General features: G+C 45.5%; 1 protein-coding gene across 1 annotated transcript; it reads left to right on the plus strand.

Annotated features, from left to right (window-relative positions):
* The first annotated feature begins 14,138 nt into the window (after positions 1 to 14,138).
* FIBIN (fin bud initiation factor homolog) lies at positions 14,139 to 14,768 on the plus strand. The gene has a single exon (XM_054390704.1). The coding sequence runs from the start codon at positions 14,139 to 14,141 to the stop codon at positions 14,766 to 14,768; it is 630 nt and encodes a 209-aa protein (XP_054246679.1).

Consider the following 14,768-nt stretch of genomic DNA (forward strand, 5'->3'; position numbering starts at 1 on the left):
CAGAGCCTGAATCTCTGATTTATCAGCTAATGGCTTTCAGTCTGCAAGGTTATCCTTCCCATAACTCCCCTGAGGACTGGGATTATACCTTCAGCAAGCAATTTGGTAGAAGGAATGAACTCTTAATGGAAGTATTTTTGATTCTGAATCAATGTGCTTCTTCCCTGACACCCATCCAGTTCTCAGACATCACTGGATTCATGCCACCACCACCATCATTTCCAAATCCAATTACATGTTTCAATTAGGGCAGCACTCAGGATTGCAGACAGAATGTATAAGCAATTACAAGACAGCTTCCCACTGCTGTCTAGGAAGAGCAAGTGTCCAAGAAAAATACAGCAAGAAGAGTACAGCTTGATGTTTGTTAGCTCCTATCTTAGAACAGTCACAAGGTTGATATGTAGCACGCAGCTGCACCTAAATAATGATGAGATTCATCCAAGTGAGGTCCTTTCTTCTTCTGGAGTCATATGGTAACTGCCCTGGAACAGATATTGTTATTAAGGAGAATTAAAATATAATCATTGAAGCAAGATAAGCAAGTGAAGGGGCAAGATCTGTGCATCATATGCTAAATGTAGTGCAGGGAGGAAAGGACCTAGCAATTCAGAGAAAATATAAGATAGTGAAAATAATGAATCTCATCCCACTTGTGATTGGAAACCACTGTGTTGGTTTTTTTTTTTTTTCTTGGATAAATGCAGAGGGGAATGGAGAAAGAAGATCTGTTCAGGGCCTGTAGCAGTAAACCTTATCTTTGTGAGCACTGACACAGTGCTGAGAAGGACTGGAGCACTGAACTCCCCTGCCATGGAACAGGCATGGAGCACTGAGCTTTCTAGGCTGCATTGTGATGCCTAATGGGCAGTTCTGAAACCACAGACTTTCAGCACCTCTATTTTCTGTCTGTTGCACAGACATTTATGGAAAGAGAATTTGTTGGGAACGAAAAAAAAAAGCAAACCTAATTTGTTGGCATCTCTTGCACAGGTAACACTGGTGTGGGGAAACAGATCTCTTGGCTGGTCACTGTCTGGGTGGTGGTGGTGGTGGTGGTGGTAGGAGCCTCCTAGCAACAGCATCTTCAGCTGGATCAGCTGGTTAGACTCTCCAGGCTGTTATCCTGCTGCATGCTTATACCCAGCTGGGCTGTGGTCCCATGGGAACACTCTGGCAAAAGCAGGAGCTGTTTCTGTTGATGATCAGAAGGGGCAAACTAAGGATCTCCTGACTGTGATAGTCATGTACCAAAGATTGTCCTGTGTGAGCATCTGTCAGAACAGTTCCTGCTGAGCGTTTGTAATTGTCTGTGCATGGTTTGGTCAGTTCTGCAAGAAGAGCAAGGGCTTAGGGCAGCTGCTGGGACTGAGATTCTTCACCTGGGCTGTTACTGAAGGTGCAACTAATGCCCATCAGCTGGGCTCTGCACAGCAGAATTTCTGGGGCTTCCTGGACTTCTCCCTGGAGAGGACCCACAGTAGTGAGTGGAGTGTTGTGCTGTGCTGTGCTGTGGGGTCACTCCCTGCCCCAGGTCAGCCCAATTGCTCCTCAATGCAGGTGAGTGGAGACCTACAGAGATTCTGGACCACCCCAGGAGCTGATGGCTGAGGTGCACTTGAGCATACACACAGGCACTGCCCTGACCCCCAGCTACACCTCAGCTGTAGCTATGGGACAAACCTGGATTTCAGCCCTGTAGTACAAGGATGGATACTATAATTATTATTTCAATTTCACAGAGCTTGCCACAAGCCTCTCAGGGAGGGTTGCTGTGGTGGTGTTCATACTACTGCTGAGGTTTAGTTTTGTTGACATGTTTTCTAAACTGGACTCTGAGAGGCTCTGGAACTGGCTGGCTAAGATGATTCATACCAGCCTCAATTTCTTCAGCAAAGCAGTGAACTAAGTGTTGTAATTTGCATCAATAGGAACAAAACTGCTCCATACCTTTGAAGACCCTCCAAGCTCCCACCCTGACACATCTCCCACAGAGTAATTCAGAATGGTTTACAACTTTTCTCCCTGTTCCTTGCACTGTTTAAGAGCAGGATGTGGCTGCTAAGTATTTGGCTGGTCCACGAAGGCATTTGAGGTTTAGGTCAGCATGGTCCAACCAGCTGCCTTGATCTACCACAGAGAGATCTGGCCCACTGCCCTTCTCCTGGAGGAGACAAGGAACAGCTGCTCAAGCTGTAAATGCAAATGGAGCTGCTGAGGGCTTCCTCCTGCACCAACCCAGACATCAGGAAGTGGGAGTGATGGCTTCAGACTGGCATGGGGGCACCTGAGCACCACTGAAAAGAGCTAAGCTCCATTTTCAAGACCTCCACTCATCAGGTATTTATAAGCATTGATAAGAACCCCTCTCAGTCTTCTCTCTTCCAGGCTAAAGAATCCCAGGCCTCTCAGCCTCTCCTCCTAAGAGAGATTCTTTTGTCCCCTGATCATCTTTGTAGCCCTCTGTTGAGTTTTTCACAGCTATTTTCTGAGCTACAAGGCACTCAAGTTGTCAGCCTCTGACACTGGCACTATAAGTCTGGAATTAAATGTGTCTATATATATAGACACAAACAGAGAAGAGATTCTGCTCTGGAGTGTTTCTATCTGTGTGCATGGCTAAGAATTAGGGCAAGGAATGGATTAGTGTCAAGCACACTCTGAACATGTGCTTGGCCTCACATTTTTTTAGGAAAATAAAATGGATTGCATGCAAACAGCAGGGAAAAGGTAACTTCAAAATGAGGAGATGCATGGGGTTTAAATACCCCATAGTGATGTCGTGGCAGGAAGTTAAGTCCTTTTTATTATTTGTATTGTTATTGTTATTTATTTTATGGTTTGAACTTAGTGGAAAGGCTAAGGAAAGGTTTCAGCTGTAGAGCTGCTGCTGTGCTCGATGTGGTGTGCTGCTGGGTCTGCACGTGGTGGAACACACAGCACACATCCCCATGCACTCTTGGTGCAGAAGTCACAGTTCCCCTGTGGTTACCAGGAATTGCAATGCCACAATCCCATTGCCAAACAGAGGCCACAAAATTCCAAGTGCACACATAAAAAACCCACCAAGTAATCCCTGCAAAATCCTGTAAGTGACAATGTATGCACTGTTATTTGTTTTCTACAAGCCAAACTGTGTCCAGTTCTGGGCTACTGTGTCCAGTTCTGGGCTCCTCAATTCAAGAGAGATGTTGAGGTACAGGAACGTGTCCAGAGAAGGGCAACAAAACTGGGGAGGGGCCTGGAACACCAACCCTATGAGGAGAGGCTGAGGGAGCTGGGGGTGTTCAGCCTGGAGAAGAGGAGGCTCAGGGGTGACCTCATTGCTGTCTACAACTACCTGAAGGAGGTTGTAGCCAGGTGGAGATTGGTCTCTTCTCCCAGGCAACCAGCACCAGAACAAGAGGACACAGTCTCAAGTTGTGCCAGGGGAGGTATAGATTGGATGTTAGGAGGAAGTTCTTCACAGAGAGAGTGATTGCCCACTGGAATGTGCTGCCCAGGGAGGTGGTGGAGTCACCGTCCCTGGAGATGTTCAAGAAAAGCCTGATGGGGCACTTAGTGCCATGGTCTGGTTGATTGGATAGGGCTGGGTGATAGATTGGACTGGATGATCTTGGAGGTCTCTTCCAACCTGCTTGATTCTATGATTCTGTGAAAAAAAGAGGGAGGATATGTCAATGCTTCTAAATTAGTCTTAAAGTCCCCAAATCTCTGAATTGCTACTTCTGGTGCTTCCCTGGATGCCAGGATATTTTCTCAGGGAGGTTAGCAGCCTCACATGCACTAAATTTCTGTGCTAATATCCCAAACTGCATACTGTATCAGGTCATAGGGACTGATGGCAAAATGAACAATCCCAGAGTGTAGTATGTTGTGGGTATTATGCTTGGTCTGATTGAAGAAACTACTTTAAAAGTGGTTGTAAACCCAGAGCAAGTGCTCAAATGCCTTGCAGTGAGACAGGCTGCCAGGCTGCCCCTCTCCCCCCCCCCAGAGACCTCTCTGTGTTGAGCAGAGGCTGTGTGTGTTCCCTAGCTGAGGGTAACTACTGCCTGGGGTCTGATGCTGCAGCAAGGGTGGGGAGGGAGAGAAAAAGCAGCATTGCTGTTCCTACTTGCCCCTACTTTTGACTCTGCATGTTTGTGCAGGCCTTTAGCTGTTTATAGTTGGCCCCCATACAGCAAGAACAAACCAGGCAAGCAGATAGACAAAGCCTTGGTATTCCTGACCGCTGCCAGCTCCAGCGTGGATGTGAGCTTGGATGCTCCCAAGTGGGCCCTGAGATCCAGTAAAGCTTTCAGGAAAGATTTCACACTTTCTTTTTTATGTCTGAGTGGTGCAAGTAGCAGGAAGCCTGGCTGTTGGCTTGCTAGTGGATTACATTAGTGAAAGGCAATGTTGTGATTATATTAACTCACTGTCAGCCTCAGAAGCAGTTCAGCAGTTGGAACTGCTGAACTTCTGCATGGATTTTTCCCCTGAAAGAAAATATTGAGCTAATACTTACCATTAAATCAATGGAGGGAAAAAAAATACACCTTCCTGACACACATTCTCTTAGATCTTTGCTTATTTGCAAGCAATTCTGTCCATACTTGTCTCTGTCATCTTCATAGTCGTGAGAAAATGCTGTTTTCACTTTTTTTTTTTTTTTTCCTGGCTTATTCCTGTTTAGACTTTGTTCCTATTTGGTCAGCTTCTAGAATTATATGTGGTTTAAAAAGAAAAGACATGGTGGTAGAACAAAATTTCTATGATTATTTTGTGGGTTACCCTTAAATTGACTGGTACAACTTCAGAAGCTGAAAGCAATTAGTGGGGAAGGGAGAAAGGGCTGAGATGCCTGCAAGGGACATAAGGTCAACCCATCTTCCAGACCTTCTCTCAGGAGTTCACCCAGGGTGCTTGAAACTTGCTGGCTCACCTGGGTGACCCATTGGTGGGGGTGGCTGTACAGAAAGCATCTGCTTCTTCAGACCTTTGTCTTGGGAGGACTAAGCATAGGTTTTGCTTTCTGAATGTCAGTAGCCCTGCTGAGTTTGGTAGGATTGTGTTTGTGCACACAAGTAGGTACAGACCTTCAGCCTTAATTTGTCCAAAAGCACAGATGGAAAAGCAGGTCAATTATTTTTCCCTTATGAATCTGTAGGAATTATTGTGTCTTAGTGTGGTCCATCATCTCATGGTATGCAGGATCAATGTGCTACTAACTAGGCACATAAAATACACAACCAGTAAAGAGAAGGTAGTGAGGATCCTTTAGAAGAGCTCCCTGGGGATGGGAAAGTGTCCTGAGTCCTGATTGTGTGAGTCTGGGAGCTGCCAAGAGGTAACTGAAAAGGTTTTCTCACATGGCAATGTGCACAGGTGGAATGCTGGCCTTTCCAAAGTCAGCTCAAGCTTCCTCTTCCATGTCAACATGACCAAGATTTAGTCTGAAATATTTCTAGTATTTTGGAGAGACACTGTTTGCTCTTTTGGAAGAAGAAAGAAAAAAGAAACAAACAAATCAGAATTCCCCTAAATTCCTTCAGAAAGGCTATTGCCATGGTTCTCACCATGCCCTGCCTGTTCCTCTCAAAACAGAATGCCCAAAATATTGCTTCCTAATGAGAGAGTTGCTTCTGCCTGGCTGGGCAAGGCACAGCTCTACCCTCACATTGCCTATCAGGCTTTTCTCTGCTGCCCTCTGTTTTTAGAGATCCATCCATCTTTTGCTGGATTTCACTGCCATGGATGATTTATAGGTGATGAGTACTAAGGAACTCTTGGTTTGGGTTTGTTACAGCATCACAGAAACATGTGCTGGCTGCTCTTGAAAGATCTGCCTGTTTTCAAATCCCTCACGAACCCTGCCATGCACCAGGTCTCCCCAAAGGGTCACCTTCCAGATCCAGAGTCTTGGAGCTGGCAGTGGAGCCTCCTGTCAGCATCTGGTCCAAAACAGGAGGGGAAGTAGGAATGGAAGGATATTCCTGTGCTGTCTCTCCCAGCCCCCACAGCTGCTGATGCTGATAGTGCCCAGAAATGTGGATCTGTGGGAATCACTGTGGAATGCTAAAATGTTGCTATTCCTAGAGGAATTGTTTTAAGATCTTAAAGTCCTGTCTGCTTCCATCAGAACTTGTACCCACATTCAGCATATTTAACTGCATTAGCTTCAGCAAATGGGATGTGATTTTCTTCATAGTCTTACTTCGCCTACAGGTGCTCCTAATGGACACAAGGAATATGATGAAAGAGAGTATTCTGTGCCATTCCAGAGAAGTTAGACACACTTCCAAAGTATTTACTGCTGAAACATCTGAACTGAACAAAAGAAAATAGGGATACGTCACCTCTTGCCATCATCCTACATGCAGACCTTGGGCAACAAGGGAGTCATTTTGTAAAAGTGCAGAGTAAGCAGGGATTCAGCTTTCGTTCAGGTTTGAAACCAAGGGTGAAATCCCACCTCCCACCAAAGGAATGGCACAGAGCCAGGGCCCAGTTTTCACCTGGAGGTTATTGCCAGCATATCCCACTGTACAACAGGGAGCCTGTTTTTTTTCAGTGCAGTATTTGTGTCTACCCTACAGAAAATGGGGTGAAAGAGGCCACACACACTCCTGCTATTCTTTTCTGGCCAGCCATTGTGCTGCTACCTCCAGTTTTAATGTTGCAAACATAATTAAGCAGGCTCTGCCTTGAGAGAAGAGTGAGAGGGGAAGGAGAGGCAGGCAGCCCAATAGGTGTAGAGAGGCTCCCTCTGCTCTGAAGGCTGCTGGCACCAGACAAACAGTGCATTTTGCAGCTGTTGGAAGTGTTGTCCCTGTGGATTGCTCTTGTAGACAGGACTGCCTTCCAGACATTTCTTGGGTTTCAACGTACTTTCGATTTTCATTTCAAACAGTTGTCACAGCATTGCTTCACCTTGATTGAATCTTCTTAAGGCTCTGAAGAGCAAAGTGTTTTGAATGCCTCCTCCAAAGCTGCCTCCTGTGAAACAGAAGCATTTTTTCTGTAACCAGTGGGAAGCTGCTCTTCTTTGTGCATCTGTGGGTTTGGGTACTGAGACCCTTCAGCCCATTCACACTTGGGCATCACCTGTCTAACCCCGGAGGAAACCTTTCTACAACTGCCATGGCATTACAGCACTGCTGTCTCAGGCTTTCCAGTGCCCTACCAAGATGGTTCCCAGGGCACAGCCTCTGAGAACACAAACCCCAGTGGCATTAAACCACCCACATGGATTCATTTGTGAGACCAAATATGGTGTTCAGAGGCCTGGAATTCCAGCAGCAAGGTCAAGGCTTTCTCATCCAACTCAACGAAGCTGGAAGAGCCCTAATATTTCTTAAGCCTAGATTAGCCTGCAAACTTTGTTCAGTGCAGCTTCTTTCCATTAAAGCTGTTCATGTATCTTTGCCTCTTGACTGTAAATGTGGAAACAGGCAGGTAGTGTTCCTGCAGTTCTACAGAGCACCCCATGCACTCTGGGTCAAAGTCACTTGTAGCAAATGCCTGTTCTGTATTGGGGCTCCAGGTCAAGCTGTGGAGGGAAGTCTTAGCAGTGCCAATCACACTGTTTGCAGAAAGGCCTGCAGAGCCACAGGCAAGCCATCTCAAATGCTGGCTCCTAAGCCATGCCATTCTGAATAAAAGTCATAAATTTGAGCAGGAGGTATAAATTCCCTATCAATATTCTACAGCCACCACAGGCATGGGAGAATAGCTCAGTGTTAGGGCTGCTGAATGAGTGCTCTGTGTGCACCCAGTCATTAAAAACCTGTGGAACAGTCGACCATGACTGCACAAAAATAAATATAGAGCTGACTGTAAATAGTGCTCCTTCACCTGCTTCTTCAAGTAGAATTTTATAAGAATGTTTGTTAAAGGGAATGATTATATTTTTTTTTTCTTCTTAGCAGGGAGATTTTGGTATATCTCAATTGAAACCATATGCTTGGTCTTAGGCTGCTCGAATACCAAGTCAGTCTAGCTTTAAATTTAATACACTGTTAAAAAACACCTAAATAAAAACTCAACCGAATGTGTCAGGATACAAAAAGGACATTTTCCAACTCCTAAAAACCAGATCTGGGAATTCAAGTGGATTTTACTACAGAAGCACGTTTTGGTTTATTCTTTGTTTGTTACGTTGGCAAAGGGTATGGCTAAGAGGAGATTAAACCAGTTAAATCCTAGGATTTATTTTTGTCATTTCCATCTTCTCTCACTTTTATCTGCACAAAGGATGCTATTATAAGTATTTCAATTTCAGCTGTGGCAGAAAACAGAAAGGCTAAGCCATTGCAGAGACATGCTTGATAAAACTACATGCAGTTGTGTAGCCAGAAAAAGTGTGCTCCCACTCTGAGAGCATGGCCTTTGAAGGATTGTTGAGAAGTGTGGTGACTAATTAGTATAAAATGTGTCAGGATCTACTTTTTGTTCAGGGATTCATCTCTGCTCTTAATATATCAGATTATTTATCTAAATCAGAAAATGCCATCCTTATAAAGGTGGCAAATTGGTAATTTTATAGTGTCAAGACTGCTTTAATTGTTGGGGAACCAACCTAGAGCCTGATAAAATTCAGATTTCAGAAAAGGTAGATGTTTCCCAGACCATGCCTCAAATGAATGCATTAGATCACAGGACTGAACAACTGTATCAATAGATTAATCCCATTGGAAATTATATCAGCATTTCCCATTGGAAATTACATCAGCATTTCCCCACCACACTCTCTTAGATTTCTTCCAAGGCTTTCATTCAATGTTGTGTTGTTTTGGTTTTTTTTTTTCCCAAGACTGCCTGAGCAGGACATGGCAGGTTTTAAGCTTTTTCTATTTCGTAAGAGAGGAAGAGAAGAAAAGATAAGTTGGGTTTTTTGGGGTTTTCTAATCCTAAAAGAAACTTTATTTTACTCCTAGAGGCAAGGAGAACGTGTATCATTAGCAATTAGTGAACTGTGTTTCTGTAACATGTGCCAAGTGTATTCTGTCACCTACAACCTTGTCATGTTCATGTAGGGCATCACAATGTGACTAGGAAAAGGCTGAAAATCAAATCAACATTTTAACTGCACAATAAGCTGTCTCAATAACAAACCACATTTACAGCAATGGGAAAGCTCATCCATGTGCTGGCCAACGATGATGCTTTTTAAAGTGTTTTCATTTCCACTGAGGAACTGTTATTATTTCCACTTCAGGAGCCTTGCTGAAGAAATATTAGTGATATCCCTTTTGGGGTTCGAGGTTTTTCATCAACAGACAGAAACTGCACTAGCATAATGCCAGCAAATATTCATCCCTCTTCATCTGTCTTTTAACCTCTTCCTTTCTTAGGATACATCACTTCTCTTTTCCAAAAAAACCTGAGCACATCTTCAATTCTCTGCTGTAAGCAGATGATATTTACATAAAGTAAACCAGCACCCACTACAGAGACAGGCTGCAGAAACATCTCTTTCTCTATTTCTCTGCCAAGGTTGAGCTCATTTTGGTGTTGGCTAAAGCCAAAGTAGATTCAATACCAGTTGCATATTCTTCTGAGACAACCAGTCTGACAGACCCTTTCTATTAGTTGTATTCATGTTCAACCTCATGCCCAACACTTCCTATAGCTACTTGTGGGTTTTGAATTCAATTTTCTGTATTGCTTATCCAAGAGGAGCTTATGCTCAAGGAGTTGAAAGACTCTACGTCCAAGCACAGCTGTGGTCTCAGCCTGAAATCTGAGAAGAAGAAAATGGTTGACAAAATCTGTCAGCCTTAAACATAAGCTAATGACAAAGTTATTTTCTTTATGAAGTTGTGTTTGAGAAAACTCTTGTTCAGCTGTTTCAGTTCTGAATTCAACTTCCCTTTCTAAGAAATGTAAAATGTCATCTTAACCAAGATAATCACTGGAATATTCAGTGCACCCCATGCTTCAGCATATTCATTCCTAACTTCTGTTGCATTCCAAACTCATACTGAATTAATATGAAGTGCATTATGAAAGTTTTGTTCTAGGAAGCTTTTTTCATTCTGCATTATTGGTGTATTCTTATGGCAATTTTCCTACAAAAAATACCCTGACATTGTTCTTCCATGGGCTGTTTCATGCTCACCTCACTTGATGCCACCTGAGCCTTTAGTGCTGCACTCTGCAGTTAGAAATGAAAAAGAGAAGCCAGCAGTCAGAAAGCAACCTTTATACCTTAAAGCCTGTGGGGCCTTTAGGACCATATAACATGTACCTGTTCTCCAAATTAATGGCCATTCACAGCTGAAACCTTCTGATGCTGCCAAGTTTACCATCATCTGCGACAGCAACAGCGAGCACGTGTGAGCCAGGAAACAGAGGTGAAGCTCTGCTGCAGGAGAAGATTACACAAGCACCACCCCAAACCCAGTGCCAAGCTCTCTGTGTTTGCTACCAGTTTATAGGCAATTTCTGGACTGGATGCTGGGTTTGGTGCTATTGCATAAGAGGCTACACAGAATAAATGCTGCACTTCTTTATGGTACTATAAACTTCACACGCTGTTCAGTGGAAAAACAATGGCTTTGCCACAGCAGAGTATATCATGCTAAGTATTTGTTAGCAGACGCTATCAATATGCTGCTTTTTCTTTTTTTTTCCTTTTTTTTTTCCCCCACTACTTTTTCCTCATTTTGTGCAAAAGAAATTTTTAACTGCTTGAGCAGGCACAGAGGGTAAAATACTGCCATGCTGAAATCAATGGGCCTTTTGACAATGACTGAGTTTCAATGAGGGCCTTCATGGGAGCATGCCACAGGAGCAGCTGTTTCTTGGATGCATCCCAAATGCTCCCCAGCTATCTGATCTCCTGCAACTACCCCTATGGGTTCACAACAGAAAATGCAGCATTCAGCAGAAAACAGCTTGCTCTCCTCCTTGGTTCCCTCCACCTGGTGTTTCTGGTATTCTTGAGAAATTCTTTTCTGTCCTCCTTTGGTTTTATTGTCCTCTGTGCCTCCCAGATAATGCCAGAAATTACTTTTGAAAACTCCTCATTGATTTTTGTGTTGTTATTTCAGGCACTGCTGTGGTGTTCCTGCTGCTGTTAACTGTGATGAAAATATATCTGATCCTTCAGCCCATAAAGGTAAATGTTACTTTCAGTCTGTGTCTCTCATAAAAAGAAATAAATCTGATTTTCATTTGTATGCACATGGTTTCAGGGACAGCTTAAGGGTATTCAGGTTATCTCAGTGCAGTCTTATGACTTTGTCTTTTAGAGGTGATTCTAGAATGGATGGTGGCTACTCGTGCACAGGACTGTTTTGTCAGTGTGAGCCTGCATCTTTTCCATTGTCCGAGCCTTTGAAGTTACAATTTAGGGTTCTGCTGGATTGTAATCCTGAACCATAATAGTTATTGCCTTGGATGAGGCTGGTGAATATCTTTCCATGATTTCCAGCTTTTACCAAAGCTTTGCCCAGTGAGTCTCCAAGGCTACAGATCCCACACTGCAGACTTCTTTCAGAAGCAGACATTCCAACTGGGTTACTTGGGGAGAAGCTATTTTGATGTACAATTTAAATAAGAGTTGGATAATGCATGTTGGATTGAATACAGCAGTGGCTGGGAGTTGGTAGTTGCAGCAGAGAGCGAGCCACCTCTTACTCTCTTAATGTATGATGAAAGGGAGAGAAAGTATTTACTAAGGCTGAATTTTTTACCTGCTGCAGCACTGGTGAAAGCATAACCATGCTGACAAAGCCATAGCTGAGTGATTTACAGCATGGTACTTCCATGAAGATAACTCAGAAGTGGAGTCTACCACAACCCAAGTGTCAGCCAAACCAGACAACTGGCAGTAACAGCAGCCAGGGATGGAAAGCTATGTAGATAAAGTACTATGGCTAGCAAAGATTTAGGAACCAAATAAAATATTAGGTGAAACAAAAGGATATTGGGAATAAAACTGTTTGAAAAGAGCCTCTGTTGGCAGACATAGACCAAAGACAAATGCCAGGCAGGCTCAGCTGAATAAGTGTTAAATGTTTTATAGGAAGCTGAAGCACAAAAGCTTAGCCTAATCCAACCTATTTATGAGTGTTTTCTGAATGTAATTACAAAGTGGAAATATTTCCAAATACATGGAGTGTTTCTGTTTGGATACCTTGTTTGGCCTGGGCTCTCAGCAGTGCAAAAGAAGTTGTCTGGGCTCTGCAAAGTTTGCCCACCTTGAGGTGTATGTACATATGGTCTTAACTGACTCTGGGGCTTGAGAAGTCTGCTTAAAGACACTTATCAGTAAATGACAAGTTCAGCTCTTACCCTTGCTGTCTCTGGGTTAGGCTTTTGTTGACTCCCTGACTGGTTGATTTATTTTATGCTCTTGTTTCTTGATGTCTGTTAGCCTTACAACCTCCTGTGCTTGCATAAAGTGCTTCAGCAGGCTCTGAAGTCAATACTTGGCAACAGTGATAGTACAGGTTACCATGAAGTATTAGTGGCCACACTGACAGTGAGAACTTGCATATAATGCTGCTGTGTCATATCTTAAAGGCCTGGCCATGTAGTTAAGTCCATTGGTGAGCTCCAGGAACCTACCAACCTACCCAACAGTTGTGGGAGCACCTGAGAGCAGAATCAGCAGCCAGATAAGGGCATCTCTGGAGCACTGCAAGCAAAGCAAAGACAGGAGCAGCTTGTGGAGCTCAGCACACTTGATTTTAAGGAGAGCAGCTGGTCTCTAGAGCAGCTCTTTGCGTCATGTGTGCCCTGAGTCAGGATAACTTGTGATTACAGAACAAAGCTGCTGCCATGGAAGGGGCTGGAGACACTGTGTGAAATGTAGGTGTTTAGTCATGGCAGCATAAGAAATGGTAGAGATCGTGTCCCCTGAGCCCCATAAGGCTCTACAATGCCCAGTGGAAAAAAAAAAAAAAAAAGATACAACACAAGTGTCTGGCCTGTTTCCCAGTGAAGTTAACTGTAAGCATCACAGTTATTTACAACATGCAGAAAGTATCGAGATGGTAGTTAAAATATTTACATTAAAGAGGCGACATAAATATTTCTGTGTGCAAAGCCCTCAGGAGCAGCAGTGGGAGTTCTAACTCTGAATGGCTGCAGGATTTGGTATAATCTCTGCTAGCTAGTGGTTTTTTTCCATGAAAGAGAAAAGATGGTGTGAAAGGGGCTGGTAACTTTACAGACCCTTTCCTGGTATGATCTCACCTTGATTTAACAACTCAAAAAGTAGTTAGGACAGTTTTATACCAGTTCCATGCAAAGTTTGGCTCTGCTGTATTCCAGCTACTAGATTCACACAGGATCACAGGTTGTTAGGGGTTGGAAGGGACCTCCAGAGATCATCTAGGCCAACCTCCCTGCCAGAGCAGGACCATAGAATTGTTTCATGAAGGAGCGAGGCTTAAAAATTTACATAGCCAGCCCCACAGGTTGAATTGTATTTGTGTTTTTTTTTTTTCTCTAGTGCATCTAACATTTAAGAACAGATTTTGCATTTCATTTCCCCATCTTTACCCTATCAAAGTTTAGTGCATCACTTTATACTTGAACTTGCACATTCCAAGTTTTTATTCAATGACAATCCACACAGCCTGAGCAAGTAGGTGTTTGCAGCCCTGCAAAGCCCTTCTGCCTCGTGCTTGCTATGCAATCTGAAAATCAAACTTAGCAAAGTCGTCGTTTCCAATGGGAAGATGAGAAAAGCCAAGAATTTCCAATGGGAAGATAAACAAAGACTAGCGTTTCCAACGTGAAAATGAGCAAAGCCTGGCGTTTCCGATGGGAAAATCAGAAAAGCCGAGCGACTCCAGGTTTGAGGTTTGTGTTTTTCGGGGGAGAAAGGTGTGTGTGCTCCCCTCTCCCCCTGCCGGGGGGCGGTGCCCTCCGGGTCTCGCCGGACGATGCCCGGGGCGGGGGGCGGCCCGGCCCAGCTCGGCGCGGCGCGGGGGCCGCTTCCTCCTCCGCTCGGGCTGCCCGGCTTTTAAAGGCGGCGCGCCGAGAGCCGGCCCCAGAGCGCCGCCGGGCTTCCGCGCTGCGCTTCCCAAGCCGGAGCGCAGTGGAGCCGTTTGAGCCCGGGCTGCGGCAAAGCCCCATGGGGCGGGGTCAGCGCGGCGCCGGCCGGCCCTAGGCTGCCCACCTCGGCCGGCCGCAGCATGCCGGCAGCGCTGCTTCTGCTGTGGCTGGGCTGCCTGGGCAGCCTCTGCCGTGGGTACTTCGAGGGCCCGCTGTACCCCGAGATGTCCAACGGCACCCTGCATCATTACTTCGTCCCCGACGGGGACTATGAGGAGAACGACGACCCCGAGCGCTGCCAGCTGCTCTTCAGGGTGAGCGAGCAGCGGCGGTGCGGGGTGGCGGCAGCGGGCGGCGGCGGCGGGCTGAGCCTGCGGGAGGAGCTGACGGTGCTGGGCCGGCAGGTGGAGGACGCGGGCCGGGTGCTGGAAGGCATCGGCAAGAGCATCTCCTACGACCTGGACGGGGAGGAGAGCTACAGCACCTACCTGCGCCGGGAGTCCGCCCAGATCAGCGACGCCTACTCCAGCTCGGACCGGTCGCTGAGCGAGCTGGAGGGCAAGTTTCGGCAGGGGCAGGAGCAGAGCGGCCGGGAGGAGGCTCGCCTGGGCGACAGCTTCTTGGGGCTGCTGCTGCACGCCCGCGCCTTGCTCCGGGAGACCCGCCACATCTCCAGCGGGCTACGGGACAAGCACGACCTCCTGGCCCTCACCGTCCGCAGCCACGGCGCCCGCCTCAGCCGCCTCAAGAACGACTATCTCCGCGCCTGA

The sequence above is a fragment of the Indicator indicator genome, chromosome 21, assembly GCF_027791375.1.
Source record: "Indicator indicator isolate 239-I01 chromosome 21, UM_Iind_1.1, whole genome shotgun sequence".
Taxonomy (NCBI): domain Eukaryota; kingdom Metazoa; phylum Chordata; class Aves; order Piciformes; family Indicatoridae; genus Indicator; species Indicator indicator.